General features: G+C 37.3%; 4 protein-coding genes across 4 annotated transcripts; 1 reads left to right on the top strand and 3 right to left on the bottom strand.

Annotated features, from left to right (window-relative positions):
- Positions 1-283: 283 nt before the first annotated feature.
- Positions 284-4,720, top strand: tph2 (tryptophan hydroxylase 2 (tryptophan 5-monooxygenase); the record flags this gene model as incomplete). Its single annotated transcript, XM_081372542.1, has 11 exons — positions 284-520; positions 976-1,119; positions 1,257-1,440; positions 1,525-1,664; positions 2,149-2,216; positions 3,078-3,274; positions 3,374-3,509; positions 3,588-3,714; positions 4,062-4,157; positions 4,238-4,371; positions 4,546-4,720. The coding sequence occupies 11 exons, from the start codon at positions 284-286 to the stop codon at positions 4,718-4,720; spliced, it is 1,638 nt and encodes a 545-aa protein (XP_081228668.1).
- On the bottom strand, positions 4,006-7,361 carry LOC308694791 (apoptosis facilitator Bcl-2-like protein 14). The gene is made up of 6 exons (XM_081372541.1): positions 7,200-7,361; positions 6,716-6,870; positions 6,525-6,620; positions 6,329-6,396; positions 5,968-6,231; positions 4,006-5,808 (listed from the first exon to the last, which is right to left on the bottom strand). Exons 2-6 carry the CDS (start codon positions 6,846-6,848, stop codon positions 5,773-5,775), a joined length of 597 nt encoding a protein of 198 aa, XP_081228667.1. The 5' UTR covers positions 6,849-6,870; positions 7,200-7,361; the 3' UTR covers positions 4,006-5,772.
- A 3,957-nt stretch (positions 7,362-11,318) lies between these two features.
- On the bottom strand, positions 11,319-14,310 carry LOC308694602 (uncharacterized protein). Its single transcript, XM_081372207.1, has 5 exons — positions 14,214-14,310; positions 13,905-14,096; positions 13,515-13,671; positions 12,239-12,427; positions 11,319-11,947 (listed from the first exon to the last, which is right to left on the bottom strand). Exons 1-5 carry the CDS (start codon positions 14,284-14,286, stop codon positions 11,746-11,748), a joined length of 813 nt encoding a protein of 270 aa, XP_081228333.1. The 5' UTR covers positions 14,287-14,310; the 3' UTR covers positions 11,319-11,745.
- Positions 14,311-14,319: 9 nt separating this feature from the next.
- On the bottom strand, positions 14,320-17,642 carry LOC308694931 (uncharacterized protein; the record flags this gene model as incomplete). Its single annotated transcript, XM_081372744.1, has 5 exons — positions 14,320-14,336; positions 15,926-16,033; positions 16,928-17,038; positions 17,201-17,308; positions 17,462-17,642. 5 exons carry the CDS (start codon positions 17,640-17,642, stop codon positions 14,320-14,322), a joined length of 525 nt encoding a protein of 174 aa, XP_081228870.1.
- Between the last annotated feature and the right edge of the window lie 1,206 nt (positions 17,643-18,848).

Genomic DNA, 18,848 nt, shown 5'->3' with positions numbered 1-18,848 from the left:
GATGAGCTTATCCACTTCAATCAGGTCTTGGGACGAGCCGACATTTCCTAATGGAAGAGCCATCCCCTCAAAAGCCAATATGAGTGATAGCCTACCCTGTGCGAGAGTCAACAGGCTGTGCAATGAATGACTCAACGTCATTCGTCACAGTATATAATCCCAGCTCTGATACTGACAGGGGAGGAGTGTCAGGTACTGTGGCACATGCAAAGTGCTCCCTGTGATCTCCAAGGGACAGCTTAAAGAAAAATCGTCTGAGACAATAGTACCTTCGCCATTGGAAATGCAGGGAAAGAAGACATCTCAAGAGACAGTAACTATGTCCTCTGCACTACAAGCCAATGCGAAGGGGCCGCAGACAGCCCCTAAATCACCTATTGGGCTACTTAGGAAGCGGGGTCAAGATGTAGTTCCGAAGATGCAACCTGCTATGATGATGTTCTCCAGCAAATACTGGGCTCGGCGAGGACTATCTTTGGATTCAGCAATGTATGACCAACAACACCTTGCAGCCTCAATGGTGGGTACCGAACAGTTTGATAGATCCTATTTTGGGCGCCACATTTTATATAGTCAAATTGCCATGCTATTTGTTTATAATGAACCGTGATTTCAAAATAAATTAAAAAAATTGTTTTGTTGTTTTTTCAAATAAATATTAAATTGCTGTAGTCTTTTTGTTTTTTTAACTAGTTACTTGTGTAAATTTACACTGGAAAACTTAGTGTCTGTTGGTTATTCTGGATGTAGAGGCAAATCCAATTTAATGTTTTCTTACAAAATTCAATTTGGACAAAAAAATAGAAGTCGGTCAAATTGTCTTCTTTTGAGTCTGTTAATTACCACTCTTAATTGCCACTTAATTACCACACTAGTTCATTTAAACTACTTAAATTACTTATAAAAAAAGCTTTTATCTTAACCCATTTCTGCATCTTAAGAGTTTTATATTCACTAAACAACACCTCCAAGCAGCTCCGCAGGACATCCTTTAATCGGATAGATGAAAGACCTGACAAAGAGGAACAGAAATCCACCTATGACCTTGGGAAATTAGCAGTGATTTTCTCTCTGAAGAATGAAGTGGGCTGTCTGGTGAAAGCGCTAAGACTCTTTCAGGTTAGTGAACACCTCATCCTTTGGTGGGGTAGATTAATAGTACACTTTAATAAGGGAACCTTATGCATAGTACTTGTTTAATAATAATAAGTTTTGATTAAGACAGTGAAAGTGTTCTGTTTGCTGTATGTTTAAAGGAGAAACATGTGAATTTGGCCCACATTGAGTCTCGCAGATCCAAGAGAGTCACCAATGAGGTGGAGATATATGCAGAGTGCAACTGCACAAAAGAAGAGTTCAATGAGCTGGTGCAGCACCTGAAAGACCACGTCAACATTGTCTCATATAACACACCTCAACAAGTGTGGTCTGCAGAGACCGGTAAGTTCTCTGTGAAAGAATTGCCAGTGTAATTGGGATTTTGACTGTGGTATTGCTACTGATTCATCTGTCTCTTTATTCCAGACTGTTTGGACTGTGTGTGTGTTTTGGGAGGATTGGCAGATGGGGAAGGAATACCATGGTTTCCCCAAAAGATCTCAGAGCTGGACCAATGTTCGCATAGAGTGCTAATGTACGGCTCAGAACTGGATGCTGACCATCCGGTAAGTAAATCTGTTAAATGTTTAGTTGCCCAGTGGTGGAGTGAACAATACTTTTACAGCATTAATTAATTATGGTTAATGTGAATTTCTAGATAGACTAATACGTTAATATTTAAATGGGTTAACAATGATTTATAGTATATTTATAATTTTTTATTGAATATTGCAGTGTTTATTATAAATTATTTATCTGTGCACATCTTTTTTTTTCTTAATCATGTGCCCTCAAACGACAGCTCTTCGCTGATGACACGTTTTTCGGCGTGAGGGCGGGACAATCTGTCACTCCCATGATCCAATCAAAGTCCGATGGACAAAATCAAGTCCCGCCCTAATTTTTGTGTTTTGTTTAAGAAGCAGTTTCACTTGGATATACATAATAATAGGGAAGAAAAGACTATCATAACTTCCGTTTCATGCCGACTTTAACTAATGTTAACAAATTGAACGTTATAGTAAAGTTATTCTCTGTTATCTATTGCAGGGATTCAAAGACAAGGTGTATCGGCAGAGGAGGAAGTACTTTGTGGAGGTTGCAATGAACTATAAATTGTTAGTATAGATTATAATAGTTTATATTCTTTTGTAGTTGATTTTGCTATTGGGTTCTTGTAGCTCAATTATTAGAGCATGGCACTAACAACACTAAAAATAGATGCATAATACACTGCCCGGACAAAAAAAAAAAAAAAAAAAGTTGCTGTTTGGATTTAAATAGGCAAAGCTTAAGAATCAATGACTGGATCATTATTGCAGGGATTATTATATTTCTAGCATGTCATTTGTTTGGCAACAATTCTTCTAACCCTAATTGATGGAGAGTGTAGCTTTTCATTTCTTAGGAAGATACACCATGGCCATATTCCAGGATGACAAAACCAAGATTCATCAGGCTCAAATTGTGAAAGAATGGTTGGGAGGGAGCATGAAAAATCATTTTCACTCATGACTTGGACCTCCAGAATTGGAGTCCAGACCTTAAATTCATTGAGAGTCGACTTAGATCTTGAGATCTTGAACAATAACATCACAACATTTATTTCCATCAAGAGGTGCATCAATTTTTGGTCAAGATCTTGGTCTGGACTCAGAGATGCCAATTCATGTGTGAAAATGATTACTTGTGCTCACTCCCAACCATTCTTTCACAATTTGAGCCTGATGAATCTTGACATTGTCATCCTGGATTATGGCCATTATGCGTTTTCCTACATGGTTGTTTAAGAAATGAAAAGCAACACACTCCATCAGTTAGGGTTAGAAGAACTATTGCCAAACATATCCAGTCATAGCCTCTTAAGCATTTGCCTATTTAAATCCAAACAGCCGGGCAGTGTACAATTACATAAATGGAGTAGTAGTTGACTAAATGAAATTACAGTCAATTTGTTTCCCTTTTCTTTTGTGTAACAGTGGGCAGCCCATCCCACGAATAGAGTACACACCAGAAGAAGTGAAGACATGGGGAGTCGTTTTCAGAGAACTTACAAAACTCTATCCAACTCATGCTTGCCGCGAGTACTTGAAAAACCTCCCTCTTCTCACAAAGCATTGTGGGTACAGAGAGGACAACATCCCACAGCTGGAAGACGTGTCTCTGTTCTTACGAGGTAAAAGAAAAAAACTGCTTTCTTCTTGCGTTATTAATTCCGTATGACAAAGAAAGTCAACTCTCTTTAATGTGGTGGTTTGGGTTGTGGCCTTTGCAGAGAGGTCAGGGTTTACCGTACGACCTGTGGCTGGATATCTGTCACCACGAGACTTCCTGGCCGGCCTGGCTTATCGAGTGTTTAACTGCACTCAGTATATACGTCACAGCACAGACCCTCTCTACACACCAGAACCGTGAGCAAAAGCCCCACACTTTTATTTTGTGTGTAGAAAACTTAATTTGTATCACTTCTAATGTTTTCATGTCCTCAGAGACACCTGTCATGAACTTCTGGGTCATGTACCACTCCTGGCCGATCCCAAGTTTGCTCAGTTTTCTCAGGAGATTGGCCTTGCATCTCTAGGCTCTTCAGATGAGGATGTGCAGAAGCTGGCAACAGTAAGTGTGACAGCAGCTTATTGAATTCTTAAATGTCATACGGAACTTGACTGGCAGGTTCCTAACTAGATACGGAAATAAAAAGGTCACTAAAGTTTTTTCACGGCGTAAAGTTTGATCTATGGTGTTGAGTCGCATGCATTTGCATTGAAATCATATCAGTGGCTCTGTATGGCTGACTTTGAGACACAATCAGATCTGGGTTTAAAGTTTTTGGAAGTCTCAATATGAGTGTGTACATCTACATAAGGGTCTGAAGGAACTTGTAAATAATCTTGCTTCCAAACCTTTGAAATGGACAAGACAACATGTTTATTATGAAATAAACCACTGTGCTTTTTTTCCAGTGCTATTTCTTCACAATTGAGTTTGGGCTGTGCAAACAGGACGGCCAGTTAAGGGCATATGGAGCAGGTCTACTGTCTTCTATTGGAGAGTTAAGGGTAAGAAGCCCTTCGTTAACCATACATAAACACGTCAAGTTAATAGGTAACTAAATGTATAATCCTCTTTGATTATGCAGCATGCGCTTTCTGAAAAAGCAAAAGTGAAGATGTTTGATCCCAAAACCACATGCTACCAGGAGTGCCTCATTACAACATTTCAAGATGTTTATTTTGTCTCTGAGAGTTTTGAAGAGGCAAAAGAGAAAATGAGGTAGAATATATATATCCACTCAGTCATGAACAAATTACATGAAAATCTTACAACAATCTAAAACTCTATTAACAGACGTCATCTGTATAAAAGAGACACATTTAGTCTGTCAATTTAATCACATACATGTATGTCATACATATATCAATTTAATAATTTTTTCCTTCTAAACAGGGAATTTGCTAAAACAATAAAGAGGCCTTTTTCGGTCTACTACAACCCATACACCCAGAGCATTGATTTATTGAAGGACACCAGGAGCATCGAGAACGTGGTTCAAGATCTACGCAGCGACCTGACCACTGTCTGTGATGCCTTGGGGAAAATGAACACATACCTTGGTATCTAGACAAACAGCGTCACCAGTGCTTCATTGTAGAATGCAAATACAACTGATTTACATGATTAAATTCAATTTACATTAATACTGTAACATTTCTGGGCTAAAAATCCATTAGTCTTGCCTTGTCACAAGGATATATATCACATAAATTAAAGGAATAGTTAACTTAAAAATGCAAATTCTGTCATCATTTACTCACCCTCAAGTTGTTTCAAACATGTATGAATTTCTTTGATGAACACAAAAGAAGATATTTTAAAGAATGTCTGTAACCAAACAGTTAATGGACCCCATTGACTTCCATAGTATTCCCCTACTATTAAAGTCAATTGGGTCCAATAATCTTTCCATGTGTTCATCAGAAGAAAGAAATTCATACAGGTTTGAAACAACTTGAGGGTGAGTAAATGATGACATAATTTTCATTTTTAAGTGAAATATTCCTTTAAGGTGTGAAATATTGTAAGCATAATCATCATATAGCAATCAAAACTGATCACCGCTACAATGTATTAAAACACTAAAGGAACGACAAAGAAAATGAACAGATTTAGTATTCATCTCGTCTTTGCCTCTTTGTGCCTAATGTTGTGCTTAAGACAGAATGATAACAGATTTGCATTTCATTTAAACTTCATATTGCTGCATGCAGCAAGTGAATCAAGTTGATACGTACATATAATCATGAAAAATAAAAATAACTAAGCACTGTTCTGATTTCAATGCCATACTGTATTTGTATGTTTGTGGTGCTTGCTTTATTTGTTGCCAACAAAGCAAACTTCTCAATCAATAAAGCATTATATTTTAGCATTATATTTTGGTTTGCATTTTAAAAGTGTGCACTGTGCAGCAATGTGTTAAGGACACATTTAATTCACTACCACAATGTTATTTTACAATAAATGTTTAGCAATTTGCAAGTACATAGTCAGCAAGTACATAGTCAATACTGAGAACATACACATTTAAATATAAAAAGTAAACAAAAATATCATTCATATTTTATCACATAACTCATAGATCACTTATAACCATCCATTTCACAGTCGATCTTGTCAATGGACCTCGTCATTGTCATCAAAGGCTTTCTCCTATAGTGAATAAGATGTGACGCATTTAGTATATTGCACATTATTGTAATTATTTAAGCTGCATTTATTTCTAGTAAACTTGTTTACTTGTAACAATACCTTTCAACAATAGGCTTTGTGGAAATTGTAATTAAATGTAAATGGTGCATAAACTCTCACCCAACCACCGTGCTGCTTAACCCAGGGAGTGAAGTTCTTTTGCAGGTACTGAGCTCCGAATCCCATGACCCTGTTCATGGGGTGAAGGTCCAGGGCTCCGAGTCTGCTGGTGACCTCAAAGGTCAGGGCGATCTGCTCATGTTTGTTTCTGCTCGGAAAAAATTCTGGTACCACACTTTTGATGAAGGCTGTGGTCAGTTTTTCAAAAAAGTCGTAAGAGAAAGTACTCTGCAGGTATCCTAAAAGCACATGGTTCTTCTCAATCTGAGAAGGCAAATGGGACATTTAAGAACGTAACAAGATTTTATAACTACAAACTGAACAGTTAGACTACAGACTATAAAGAGATACTGATGATTACCTTCTCATTTAAGTCATCCCCTGATTTCTTCAGTAATTCGACAATCTGCTCTATAACATCTTTGTTTACTTTTATAAAAACAAGGACATAGCACAATTGCAGTTTAGATCATTTATAGTGTTATGCAAGATTATATTTCGATGACTTGTATGGCGATGTAAGAAGGGAATGTGTATAATAGTAGCCTACACTTTACCAGAATCTGCCTCTATTCCATCGTCATCGTCATCAAGAAGTCCGCTGTCTACAATCCGGGTCAGTTTTTCAGCCACATTTTCATATTTCTCCCCACCTGACAGACAATGTCATTCAAATGACAATACATGTTATAAGAATCTCTGAAAGAGAAACAAAGTTATCAAGTACAGTATCTCTCTCTGGTCTGACCTGTTTGTGCCCCCAGACTGTACATACAGACACTTCGCCCCAGGCTGGTGTTTGGCTTTCTCTTCTGGCAGTATGTCTCAAGCAGTAGATATTCATCGCTACGTGTTATTGAAGGTGTATCCCCTTCCATCATGTAAAACTACCACTGACTTTTGCTGTTTGGAAAAAGAGATTTTGTAAATCTCAGTTAGTGCAATAATGTAAAATGCTTAATCAAACCACAACAAATAATGTGAATTTAACAAGACTTTTAACTGCACTGTTCCAGCTTGTAAACTGAAAGGAGTTGACTTTATAAAGCTACAGCTGAAACTTTAGGCTACAAGACGTCAGTGATCATAGTCACTCTAACATTAAATCTGAAGGCAAAATGCACATAACTTTGATATGGTTCTGTTATCGGACAGCATATAATCTGCCGAATGAATGTCAAAGCAATGTGGTCACAATCGTATCTTAACAGAAAATACACAACAAAACTGACCGGTAAACTTCAGTCCTCCGGAGTGTGTTGAAGTCGTACGTCGTAAGCACGTCACGAACAGCAGTTTCCTTGTGACGTACACGGACGTTGCTGCTTTCATTTTGAAGTTGTCCCCAGATTTATACGCTGATTTCACGCAGCCGCCATTTTGAAATCGAAAGTGAGGCTCCGGTGGGAAAAACCCCGGACGTAAAGATAAACAACAATGCCTTTGGACTACCAACCTGAAGCTGCTGCTGCGATTTACACTTTTGGATGTTAATATCCAATATAGGATATTTATATAATTCATTCCTGCTTCTTTTTTTTACTTTCTGAATAATATAAAAAAAATATTTTATTTATAAATGAATTTCACTGTATATAGTCTAAAGTATGACCGAAATGTATGTACAGTTTTAGAATTGACAAAACATCATTAAACACAACAATACGCCATCGCATTCACGACTCTCCTGTGATTAAAGGCGACACTTCCGGTTTTCTTCCCACCGGAGCCTCGCTTTCGATTTCAAAATAACGGCTGCGTGAAATCAGCGTATTTAGGGATCATATCATGCACAGCTTTCAACTGTTCGGAAAATATTTTGTTCGATTTTAATTACATGTCTTGAATATTATAAATTCGAGCAAAATTTAGCATAAATGTATATGGGAGAAATAAGCCCATGTTTTAATTTTAAAGGTAGAAGTTCGAGTTTGGTGTGAAAATGTGTTAATATTAAAAATGTCCATGTTTTTATTTAACATTCAAACCATATTGAACCTTTTCAAGAACCCTTGGTGGTGGTAGGCTATTTGTAAATCCTTAAAACTAACGAAAATAATAAAGAGGTGACTGCAAGAATGATTTTAGAGCATGAAGGTCTGTCCTCCATGGTTCCTGTTCTTTCTGACAACAAGCTCGTAATCACGAATTCAGAAGTGGGAAGAAGGAACTGTCCAATAGCACGTGAAGGCAGCCAGAAACAAACAAATACTTTGACGTGCTATCAGAAATTTCCCACTTCTTAAATTGAGATTACCTTGTCGCATTCAAATGCTTTGTTGTCAGAAAAAAACAGGAACCATGGAGGACACCAGGTTTATTCTTACCTATTGATTGGGAAAATCTTATTTAAGCCAAAATTATATTAAGCGTCACATATTCATTGACAACCATTTATTCACCACGCTATATCCAAAGTCAGCTTTCTGACTATTCTGGAATTTTGGTCAAATACAGGCTATTTTCACTATTTATAATATATACATACAATATGCTTCAAATGAGGCTAATACAGGCCCACAATAAATTAACATTTATAAATATTATACATCATATAAATATTAAATATATCAGGGGCAACTGTACATTTGCTGAGGGGCATGCAGGATCATTGTTGGAATCATTGTTATTCCCTGCGGTCCGCTAATGTGATATTTCGCCAACACTTCGTGGCCTATGCATACTAGCTTTCTCGATTTACGTTAGTTACGCGCATTTACGCGTTATGTTCTGTTTCCTGCGTGAGGTAGGCCTACTTTGTGTTGTAGGCTATGTTGCCACGACATTCACGCGCGCGAAACTACTACGATGCTACCCCAACGTTTGTTTTTGGACACAACAAATGTGTCCCCACATTAAGTCCTTGAATTGAATTTGAGGGTGTTGGACTTGGAAAGTCCTTGAAAGATCCTTGAATTTGAAGTTAACCAAGGTGTGGGAACCCTGCTTAACAGTTCATTAGTTCTACTAATATTATTCATGTAGAAGTATAATCGAATGTAAAGTAACACTACATAGTCTTCACCGAATATCTAATTATAGATTAATCCTTGTTAAAGCTATAGTTATTAGGTCAAGATCAGTGAGTGATTTTGTCTTTTGTTGTTTGATTAACATTAATGTCAGACAGCAGCAGGAATATTAGGCTGCTGTCACTTTAAGACCTAATGCACGGATCTAATGCTGCCTTCAAGTGCTTTCGGAATTATCGTAAATATGAGTTTCCTATTAAAATTGGACATGAAAGCCCTCTCAAGTCATATTTACCACTGGGAAGTTCGGGGATAATTTTGATACCCAAGTTCCCAAGATGGGTGGGCCACAAACTTTAAACATGGTGGAGGGGAGAACGATTGCTGCTGTGACTGGTATTCTTTATTTGTTTATTTCCCACAAACGCTACATCGCCTGGTCTTGTTGTTAAAGTAGTGCATATGATTATTATAAATTAAAATAAAATTGCATTTACTAACAAACTTACTACTAATACAAAGGAAAAAGTAGCCTAGACTAATTAATTGCAAAAAGATTTCTATGAGTTTTGTCTGAAAAAACAAAAAGACAGCAAGGTTTTTATTGTCACCAAGTAACAATATTCCGAATTAATCAGTAATCAGTAATAACTAAAAGCCATGCACAAGCAATTTACAGTATTTAAAGATTAAATAATTTAGTTAATCATTTTCTAAGCAATTTTCAGGAGGGTTTTTTTATGTCTCCATGTCATATATCAGATGAATAAATCATAAAGGAAACTTCACTTGGGATGCTGTTGCTCTCGAGTATTTTGTTCTTTTTCAGCAATCTTCTTCCAGCAGGGTAGTTGGTTTGTACGGGACATGTAAAACACAGGCCCGATACAGGTCCCAAGACTGGGAAAGGCATTCATCAGATTCAAGATCAAACAGTCTGAGTCACTAACTTCTTTATTCTTAAGTGTGAGCACGTAAGGGCCTATAGCCAGGAGAGGTGCGTAGATTACAGCCGTTGGGATTAGAATCAATAAGGTGTTCTTAAGTGCTCTGTTTTTTATGGATGAGCCACCTCTTCCACCAGTTTGCCCTTCACCTGGACGTTTTTTGGAGAGTGCACACACAATGCCCATTAGACATGCAAGCATTATCAGTAAGGAAACATCAAGGATGATTGACAAGTACAGAGCTATTCTAGGGAGCCTTTCTTGGTAGGCAATCATTGCAATGCCTAAAGTTAAGATCCAGATTACAGCCGAGCAGAAAACACGATGCTCCCATTTACTCCCTACTTTCATGTAGAGGACTGCATGTGCTGCGGCAAAGTAGCGCTCCACACACATACTGGTCAAGAGGAGAGGACAGCCGATTATGTTGAGGATAGAGATGGCCTCAGAAACTATGAGAAGCGTTCCAGTGGGTTGACTCAAAGAATTGTACATAAAAAGAGGAAGAGTGACACAGTAGAGTATGTTCAGCACGGCAAGATTGAGCCCCGAAACTTCAGAAGGTGACACAGCTTTCTCACCCCTCACCAGCAGCCACAGTAGAGCCAAATTAGTTGGGAGACCCACCACGAGAGTGAAGATTTCCAATGGCAAGCGAACACAGGAATAATCTTTTTCATTGCACTTATCCACAATGGCAAGAAACAACAACGGAAGATTGCTTGTATTACTGTAGATTGTGTGTGCATTGGTTTCATTTGATACGTTGTTCGTCATGTTGATTGAGCACTATAGAGAAACACAAAAAATTGCTTTTATTACAAAAACAAGGCAAATATATTGCAAAAATGCATTTAAACTCTCATCTAAAAACAGTAATATTGTGAAATATTGTTACAATTTAAAATAACTGTTTTCAATTTTTATATATTTTAAAATGAAGTCTTCAGTATCACATGAACATCCTTCAGAAATCATTCTAAACAATTTAATTAGATCAGTTTAAGGCATCCTTCCTGAATAAAAGTAATGATTTCTTTCATAAAAAAATCTTACTGAACCCAAATTTTTGAATGTCTATAGACACACACACAAATAATAAATATATATTTAAATGTATGAACAAGATCAAATAAAATAAGTTTTACTAATGTTGAGATGTATAAACTGACCTTTTCAGGCTATGAGATCAATTTCATTGTTCGCTGTCCTTCTCTCTTCTTGACAGATCTTGAATATATCAATTCTTGTTCTGTTTTGTCAATGTAATTTAAATACAATTATTTGAATTTCTGTGCTGGTACATTGAGCGCATTTTGTCCACAACCCAATGAAAATGAGAGATTTTCCATTTCTGGTTGCGAAAAAAGACATTTAGCAAATTTTACCCAAATCGACGAGGGCATCTGGACTCAATTAAAGGCAAAAGGAAAACAGATCGACCCAACAGTTTATTACAAATGAATCAGTGCATTTAAAGTGCAATAGATTTTAAGTTAACAGATGTATAAACTCTAATCAAGAGTACATACCGCTTCTTTACAACACATTATGAATATAATATTATGAAAATGGGTGGTAGTTAGCCACCACAAGCAAACTACTATGTGCAAAACAAAAAGATTTTGCTCTTATTTTCTATTTTCTTATTAGGTATGGTGCTATCAGTTGTCAGATTTGACAAGAATAACCAGGTCAAGATATATTTACAATATAGCAGATATTAAAAGATATCATCAACATTAAAAATATCAAAGTGTTTCTGGTTACGCTGACCAGTTATATCTGTGCAGTGTTGTTTGTATTGTCTTGGCCACATTCAGTGCTGCTGATGAGAAAGTCGACTGATGGTTGCATGTCTATGGGTGGGTGATTGAAGGAGCGTGTGGGGTCTTGTTTTTGGGAGGTGTAGAAATCTGTACGTAAACTGGGGTGGATGAAGAAGTGGAGGGGTTTGGCTCGTTTTGAACCCTCTGGAACACAAGGGCTGGGTAGATTTGGCTGTTGGCGTGGTATGTAGGGTATGTGGTATTGGGGCTTCTCAGCAGACTCTCTTGACTCCTGTGTAGAAAGAAAGAGAATTTAGTGATGTACAAAATCATAGAAACTGAAGCACTTCTTATAGGTCTTATGGCTTCACACATCCTCCCAAATATTACATAATAGTCGAAAATGTGGTGTGGATGTAGCGAGTAGGCAAGGGTTGTGGGTTTCAATACAGAGGCAGTAAGAGGCCTATTCATTTACAGGCACGACAAGAAGGGAGGCTATTCCTGTTGTAAGTGTACTGTGGGTCTATGTGGGGAGAAATCAGCTATATAAACAAATATATTTTACAATGATTTTCCTTACCTCTCATACCCTCTGTTCTCATAGGCTCTGATGACCTCGGAATAAACAGGACTTCCAGGAGGCAGCGGTCGGTCAAGACGCTGGGACAGGCTGAAAAGTTTAGGCGGAGGGAATGCCTCCCAGTCTAGCTGCTCTCTCTCCAACCAGGACGGGCTCCTCCGTGTCCTAGAGCTCCGTGTTTCTCTTCTCCTAAAGGTAAACAAAGACAGTACCAACAAATTTAGTATTATGATTGTAAAAAAAAAAAAAAGAAAAGTGCATAATTATAACTTTAAAACACAGTATCCACCGGTTTTAGAGATAACGCTTCCCAGACAGCAACATAGTGTCGGCCCAGATCCGGCCCACATCTGGGCCATGTGGAATCCATGTGTACCAGATGTGGGCCGGATCTGTGTTAAGCCCAGACTAAAATGGTTTTAACTGAAAGCAACTTGCACTGACAAATGACCCTGGATCACAAAACCAGTTACAAGAGGCACAGGTATATTTGTGGCAATAGCCAAGAATACATTGTATGGGTCAAAATTATTGATTTTTCTCTTATGAAAAATCAACCTATTACAAATTAGGATATAGTAAATAAGTAAAGATCATGTTCTATGAAGATATTTTGTACATTTCTTATCTTAAATATATAAAACTTCTATTTTTGTGAATGCAGCACAATAGCGAACATAAATGCACATTCTAATGGATGAATGAATTCAGTTCCCTAATGTTTGACAACCAGAAATGTCTTAACTTTGCCTTTATTTAAACGCTAACAAACTTTTTTTTTGTAAAATTTAAGACAAACATATTTAAGATCTTTTTCTATATTTAAAATAAATGCCACTTGATTTGATAATTTGATATGTAATGCAATTATACATTCATCTTTAAGTGTAGACAGTGTCCACTTACTTTCTAGGGCTAATATATATTTGTTTTGTTTGTCAGATGACGCAAACTCTGAATCAACATGTACCAATGCTATATTTTCTAAATGTCATAATCATTTGTTAACAAACAAGTATTCATTACTTCAATGAGCTCATTGTATCTGCATTAAATTATTACATTGTTTAAATTGATACATTTTTATTACTTTTGCACTTTCTGTAAAGCTGCTTTGAAATGATATGTATTGTGAAAAGCGCTATACAAATAAACGTAAATTTAATTGAATATTTTATTGAAAGACAACTTCTTTTTTTTTACTTCTTTTTTGATGAATTTTAATAAAAATAAAAAAATTATCTTTAAGGTTATTTGAATTATTAAAGTGACTGACCTGCTTCTGCCCATCCGATGCTTTTCCTTCTTTTTGCTCATGCGCTCTTGACAACAGCAGACGATGAAGCACACAGTCATGACGAAGATGACGACCCCGCTCACTACAGACACCAGTAAAGCAACGCGAAGTCCCTGGTCATTTGGCCGAGGGATACCTGAAAAAAAAATAGTGTTGGTTTCAACAGATATGATGGCCAGTTATATTAAAACTGAGAGAAACTGTAAATATTCTTTAGAAAGAAATGTTCTTACAATTCTTAAATTCAGATATTTGCTTACATTTGGGGGAAATAAACAAAGTTGGCTATGAAAATATTAATTATGCTTTTTTATTAGTATTATTAGGATACATTTCTTTCCATAAAGGGTAATTGAATGGCTGCCCTACTCTCACAGACTGGCAGGTAGCTGCTCCATCGTGGGACGCCTGCATGCAGGACGCATGTGATTTTCTCATGGCCAACCAGCTGGTAGCCCTCCTTACACCAGAACACAAGCATAGAGCCCACAGACACCCCTGTGCCGTGCTCCACGTAGTAGGATCCCCGTCGTGGGGGAAGCACAGAAATACACACAAGCCCTGTAGGAACACAGACAGACAGATAGACATGAGATGAGAGCAAAGACTTTGAATATTCTGTAATGTGTTAAACTGTGTAAATGGACTCATAACACATGAAATGGATCATAATGAAACCTTCTGTGGAGAATGGTTGTATCATTCCAGTTGTTTTGCATATGTTATAGATTTTTTTTTCTGCCTCATGCATCTTGCTTGCATGTTTCCTTTGCAGTGAGACATCTCACCCATCTTTGTATCCTGTGGTAAACCACAGTGAATTTTCATTAATGTGTAAATGTCTGTCTTGTATTTGCATGGTGTTCTGTGAGTATATGTTGCTTTGAATCAGTGCCGGCATATCAGTGACTGTCTTCTCTATCCAGCCTCTTGTCCCATGATCCCAGCTCACTATCAAATACTCCTCCCTTCAGTTTCTCCATGTTTCTGGAGAAGCAACTGATTAAATAAAGATAAGGCCCTTTATCAAATATTGATTAATTCCACAGTTTTCCTATTATTAAAAACCTTTGAAAGTGCACTTAGGCCATCCACTGACATGTCAGAGTTTTTTGAGCACAGGTCAGGAGAAATTATATATTAAGCGCTAAAAGTCTTATCTACCCAATTGTATCTGTCTATCCATATATCTGTCTGCCTATCCATTCGTATCTGTCTATCCATCTATTAATATCTGTCTCTATTTAAATTCATCCTTCTGTATCTGTCTGTCTACCCTTATGAAAAAGAAGTTTATTTAAGTGTGCTATTAGTATACTTCTTTTAAGATAAAAAAAAGAAAGTATACTTTCAGTCTACTTTTTATGTACTTCTCAGAAATATACTTAAAATTGCATATTTAAGTAATTAAATCTATTTATAAATAAGTCTATTCTATTTTATAATTATGTATATTTGGCCTATACTTGTACTAAATCTATTGATCGAGATATTCTTAAAAGTATAATTAATTAATATATTCTAAGTTAACTTGGCTTGTAGTTGTGTTTACTCTTGATTGAGTCGGTTATTAAACACTTTTTTCGGAATTTTCGGATCAAAACACAGGTGTAGAAGAAGAAACAAGTGATAGAAGATTGCTTACGCACATGTAAAATAACGCGATCATCAAACATTAAACAGCATATATGTTCAAAACTGCCTAACGTGACCGAATGAAGTGTCGACCAAGGAAGGGTTACCGACTGTGAAGCTTTGGGGGTGTTGATGGACTCTATCTACTCCATCTATGTTTTGATCATCGGTCTGATTCCCATCCAGACGTAGTCTTTGACAAAAATGAGATTTTCTCCACTTTTTATTTAAATTGTTGCTTTTTTAAGAAACTTACCCACATTCAAGTTGTGGGTAAAAGATAAAAAAGTTGATAAAAAAGGATGCATGAAGCTATAAAATGTTTTTAAAATGGAAAGAGTTAAAATACAGTTAGAGTTATATTTCAGGTATAAACTAATAATGCCTAAATAGAAACATAGTAGTATACTTAGTGCAAAAATAATATATAAATAGTAAACTATATACAATATCTATACTGTAAAAAAAGTTATTGCTGGTTTAACTTAAAAAAAGTTGGTTTAATAAATAGAAACTCAAAATATGCTATCTGAACCACTTTAATTAATATCTATCTATCTATCTATCTATCTATCTATCTATCTATCTATCTATCTATCTATCTATCTATCTATCTATCTATCTATCTATCTATCTATCTATCTATCTATCTATCTATCTATCTATCTATCTATCTATCTATCTATCTATCTATCTATCTATCTATCTATCTATCTATCTGTCTGTCTGTCTGTCTGTCTGTCAGTTGTTCTTACCTGTGTTATTTCTTGGATCTGTAGGTTCAGTCTGATGTTCTGGATTGATTGATTGGTCATCAGTGGTTGGATCAGAGGTGGTCATGAGCAGGTTGGGTCTCACTGAGGCTGCGTGAATAACACAATCATTCCACACACAACCCACAAGTTTTTGTAGCTCCACACACCATGTACTGTATCAGAACAATTTATATTGGTCACATAAATCAAGTGTAGCGTCAGTTCTGGCAGGTCACGTTAGCCAAGCTCGCATCAGCTGACTCACGTCTAGGAATACGACGCTTATCACAGCATTCATATATAATCTCCTTCAGTATTATCAACAGCTATCGCCTTTCTCAGGAGCTAATTACCCTCCTCCATCCCCAGCTCCTCCTCTTGTCAGTCAGGATTTGGCATTCTGATTCCCCTTTGAATCAGACTAATTATGTTGTACATTAAAATTTTTGAATTAATGATATCTGCAATACATTCATGTTGGTTCTGTTTCCCCTAAGGGGGGTTATTGCTGCTCTCCCTGCTCTTATCAATTCTATAGGCTGCATGGATGCGCAGGGAGTTCTTGCCCAGAACAGAACCATATCGCCAATCCAAACTGTATGCTATTGTCAATCGTATTTGACGATAGTAGTCCTGACAGAATGTCTGTCTATCTATCTATCTATCTATCTATCTATCTATCTATCTATCTATCTATCTATCTATCTATCTATCTATCTATCTATCTATCTATCTATCGTTCTATCGTTCTATCTATCTATCTATCTATCTATCTATCTATCTATCTATCTATCTATCTATCTATCTATCTATCTATCTATCTATCTATCTATCTATCTATCTATCTATCTATCGTTCTATCGTTCTATCTATCTATCTATCTATCTATCTATCTATCTATCTATCTATCTATCTATCTATCTATCTATCTATCTATCTATCTATCTATCGTTCTATCGTTCTATCGTTCTATCTATCGTTCTATCTATCTATTGTTCTTACCTGTGTTGTTGCTGGGTGGATCTGTAGGTTCAGTCTGATGTTCTGGATTAATTGATTGGTCATCAGTGGTTGGATCAGAGGTGGTCATGAGCAGATTGGGTCTCACTGAGGCTGCGTGAATAACACAATCACACAACCCACAAGTTTTTGTAGCTCCACTCACCATGTACTGTTGCAGAACAATTTATATTGGTCACATAATGTCTGTCTGTCTGTCTGTCTGTCTGTCTGTCTATCCATCCATCCATCTATCTGTCTGTCAATTGTTCTTACCTGTGTTATTTCTTGGATCTGTAGGTTCAGTCTGATGTTCTGGATTGATTGATTGGTCATCAGTGGTTGGATCAGAGGTGGTCATGAGCAGGTTGGGTCTCACTGAGGCTGCGTGAATAACACAATCAGTCCACACACAACCCACAAGTTTTTGTAGCTCCACTCACCATGTACTGTATCAGAACAATTTATATTGGTCACATAATGTATGTCTGTCTGTCTGTCTATCCATCCATCCATCTGTCTGTCAATTGTTCTTACCTGTGTTGTTGCTGGGTGGATCTGTAGGTTCAGTCTGATGTTCTGGATTGACTGATTGCTCATCAGTGGTTGGATCAGAGGTGGTCATGAGCAGATTGGGTCTCACTGAGGTTGCGTGAGTGTAGGGAAACCACACCGTCAATCCACACGCAACCCACAACAAAGACCACACTGAAGTCATGATCAAAGGCCCCCAGGGGCCGCAGCACAAAGAGTAAATATGTCCTGAGGTGATCACAATACTCCGTGTAGCACGCTAAACATCACTGATTATAATCCATTCATAGTGCCAGGTGAAGGAATATCACAAATAGCTTCTTTTCCTAAAGGTGTCTGTGAATATCCAAGCTCATCCAACCTTAGTTCATCCAAGCTTATGCCCATAGCTCCTAAAAATGGCAGCTCCTTCTCTGTTTCTCCTGCTGTATTAAGCATAGGCTTCCTTGTGTGTGTACACAGCATCTGCTCTGCCTGTCCGCTCACTGCTGCTGTTATCCTACAGCATACAGTGAGGCAGTCAAGGGTCTTACATAACATGAAGTGCACGTGTGGATGTAATTTTGTGCACTCTTAAATCCACGATCTCATCTCTCCAGTAACTCGTGCACGCTCTCTCACTCTATCTCAATCTCTCGGGACACTCGAGGGTGAATCAGGGCATGTGGCTATGTGCATGTGAGCCTCTGTCCCATATCTGCTGAGAGAATGAAAAGAGAGCCACACGGCATATTATATATTTATATACTCAAATCAACATGTTGACTTATAATGCCTCACAATTTCTTGAGCACCCTAAAGCAGAATAAACGTGTGTGTATATACAGAGCGTGATGCAGCAGATGGTGTTTATAGATTGCACGTGGACCCAACACCAGTACGGCTGAATGAATTCTGTTCACTTGGATGAGCACAGTGGGTTTCAATCTCAGTGCAGAGAGCCTGTTAGACTGCGTGGGAAGTGTTAGAAGGATGCTATAGGGAGGTTTCCTCATTGCATAACACTGAAACCCTGGTAACAGTGTCACGATTTATATATATCTGTATTTACGGATATGCATTCAATGCAGCTCCTTTTTCTTTTTTCCCCATCTATGGTCTGTCTTCCTGTAGAATGCCTTATGAATGTTTGATAAATCACAGGGCAGACACAGTATGTGTAGAGACACAATCAAATAACAGCTTCCGATGTTTTCAGCTGCATTCAGTGAGTTTGTTGCATCTTTTACATTTTTTAAGTATTGGAACACTCATTTTTTACTTGTTTGTTGATGAATGCTGTGTTTCTCACATGTCACATGTCCTGATGGCACACTAGTTAATCTGGCCATGGATGTCAAATAATTACTAAGCATCTGCCCTAGTAATCCTTTAAGCTTTAAGATGCTTC

This window comes from Scardinius erythrophthalmus, assembly GCF_964197995.2.
Source record: "Scardinius erythrophthalmus genome assembly, chromosome: 8".
Lineage (NCBI taxonomy): Eukaryota > Metazoa > Chordata > Actinopteri > Cypriniformes > Leuciscidae > Scardinius > Scardinius erythrophthalmus.
Note: the sequence above shows the minus strand (reverse complement) of the source record. Positions and strands in the feature narration are given on the sequence as shown.

Coding starts and splice junctions, on each gene's coding strand:
- LOC308694791 (XM_081372541.1), bottom strand. CDS start 6,848: ATGATGGAAGGGGATACACCTTCAATAACACGTAGCGATGAATATCTA. Junction 6,621..6,715: donor CAGTCTGGGGGCACAAACAG/GTCAGACCAGAG, acceptor ATTGTCTGTCAG/GTGGGGAGAAATATGAAAAT. Junction 6,232..6,328: donor GGGATGACTTAAATGAGAAG/GTAATCATCAGT, acceptor TTGCCTTCTCAG/ATTGAGAAGAACCATGTGCT.
- LOC308694602 (XM_081372207.1), bottom strand. CDS start 14,286: ATGCATGAGGCAGAAAAAAAAATCTATAACATATGCAAAACAACTGGA. Junction 12,428..13,514: donor CATCGGATGGGCAGAAGCAG/GTCAGTCACTTT, acceptor GTTTACCTTTAG/GAGAAGAGAAACACGGAGCT. Junction 11,948..12,238: donor GAGAACAGAGGGTATGAGAG/GTAAGGAAAATC, acceptor CTTTCTACACAG/GAGTCAAGAGAGTCTGCTGA.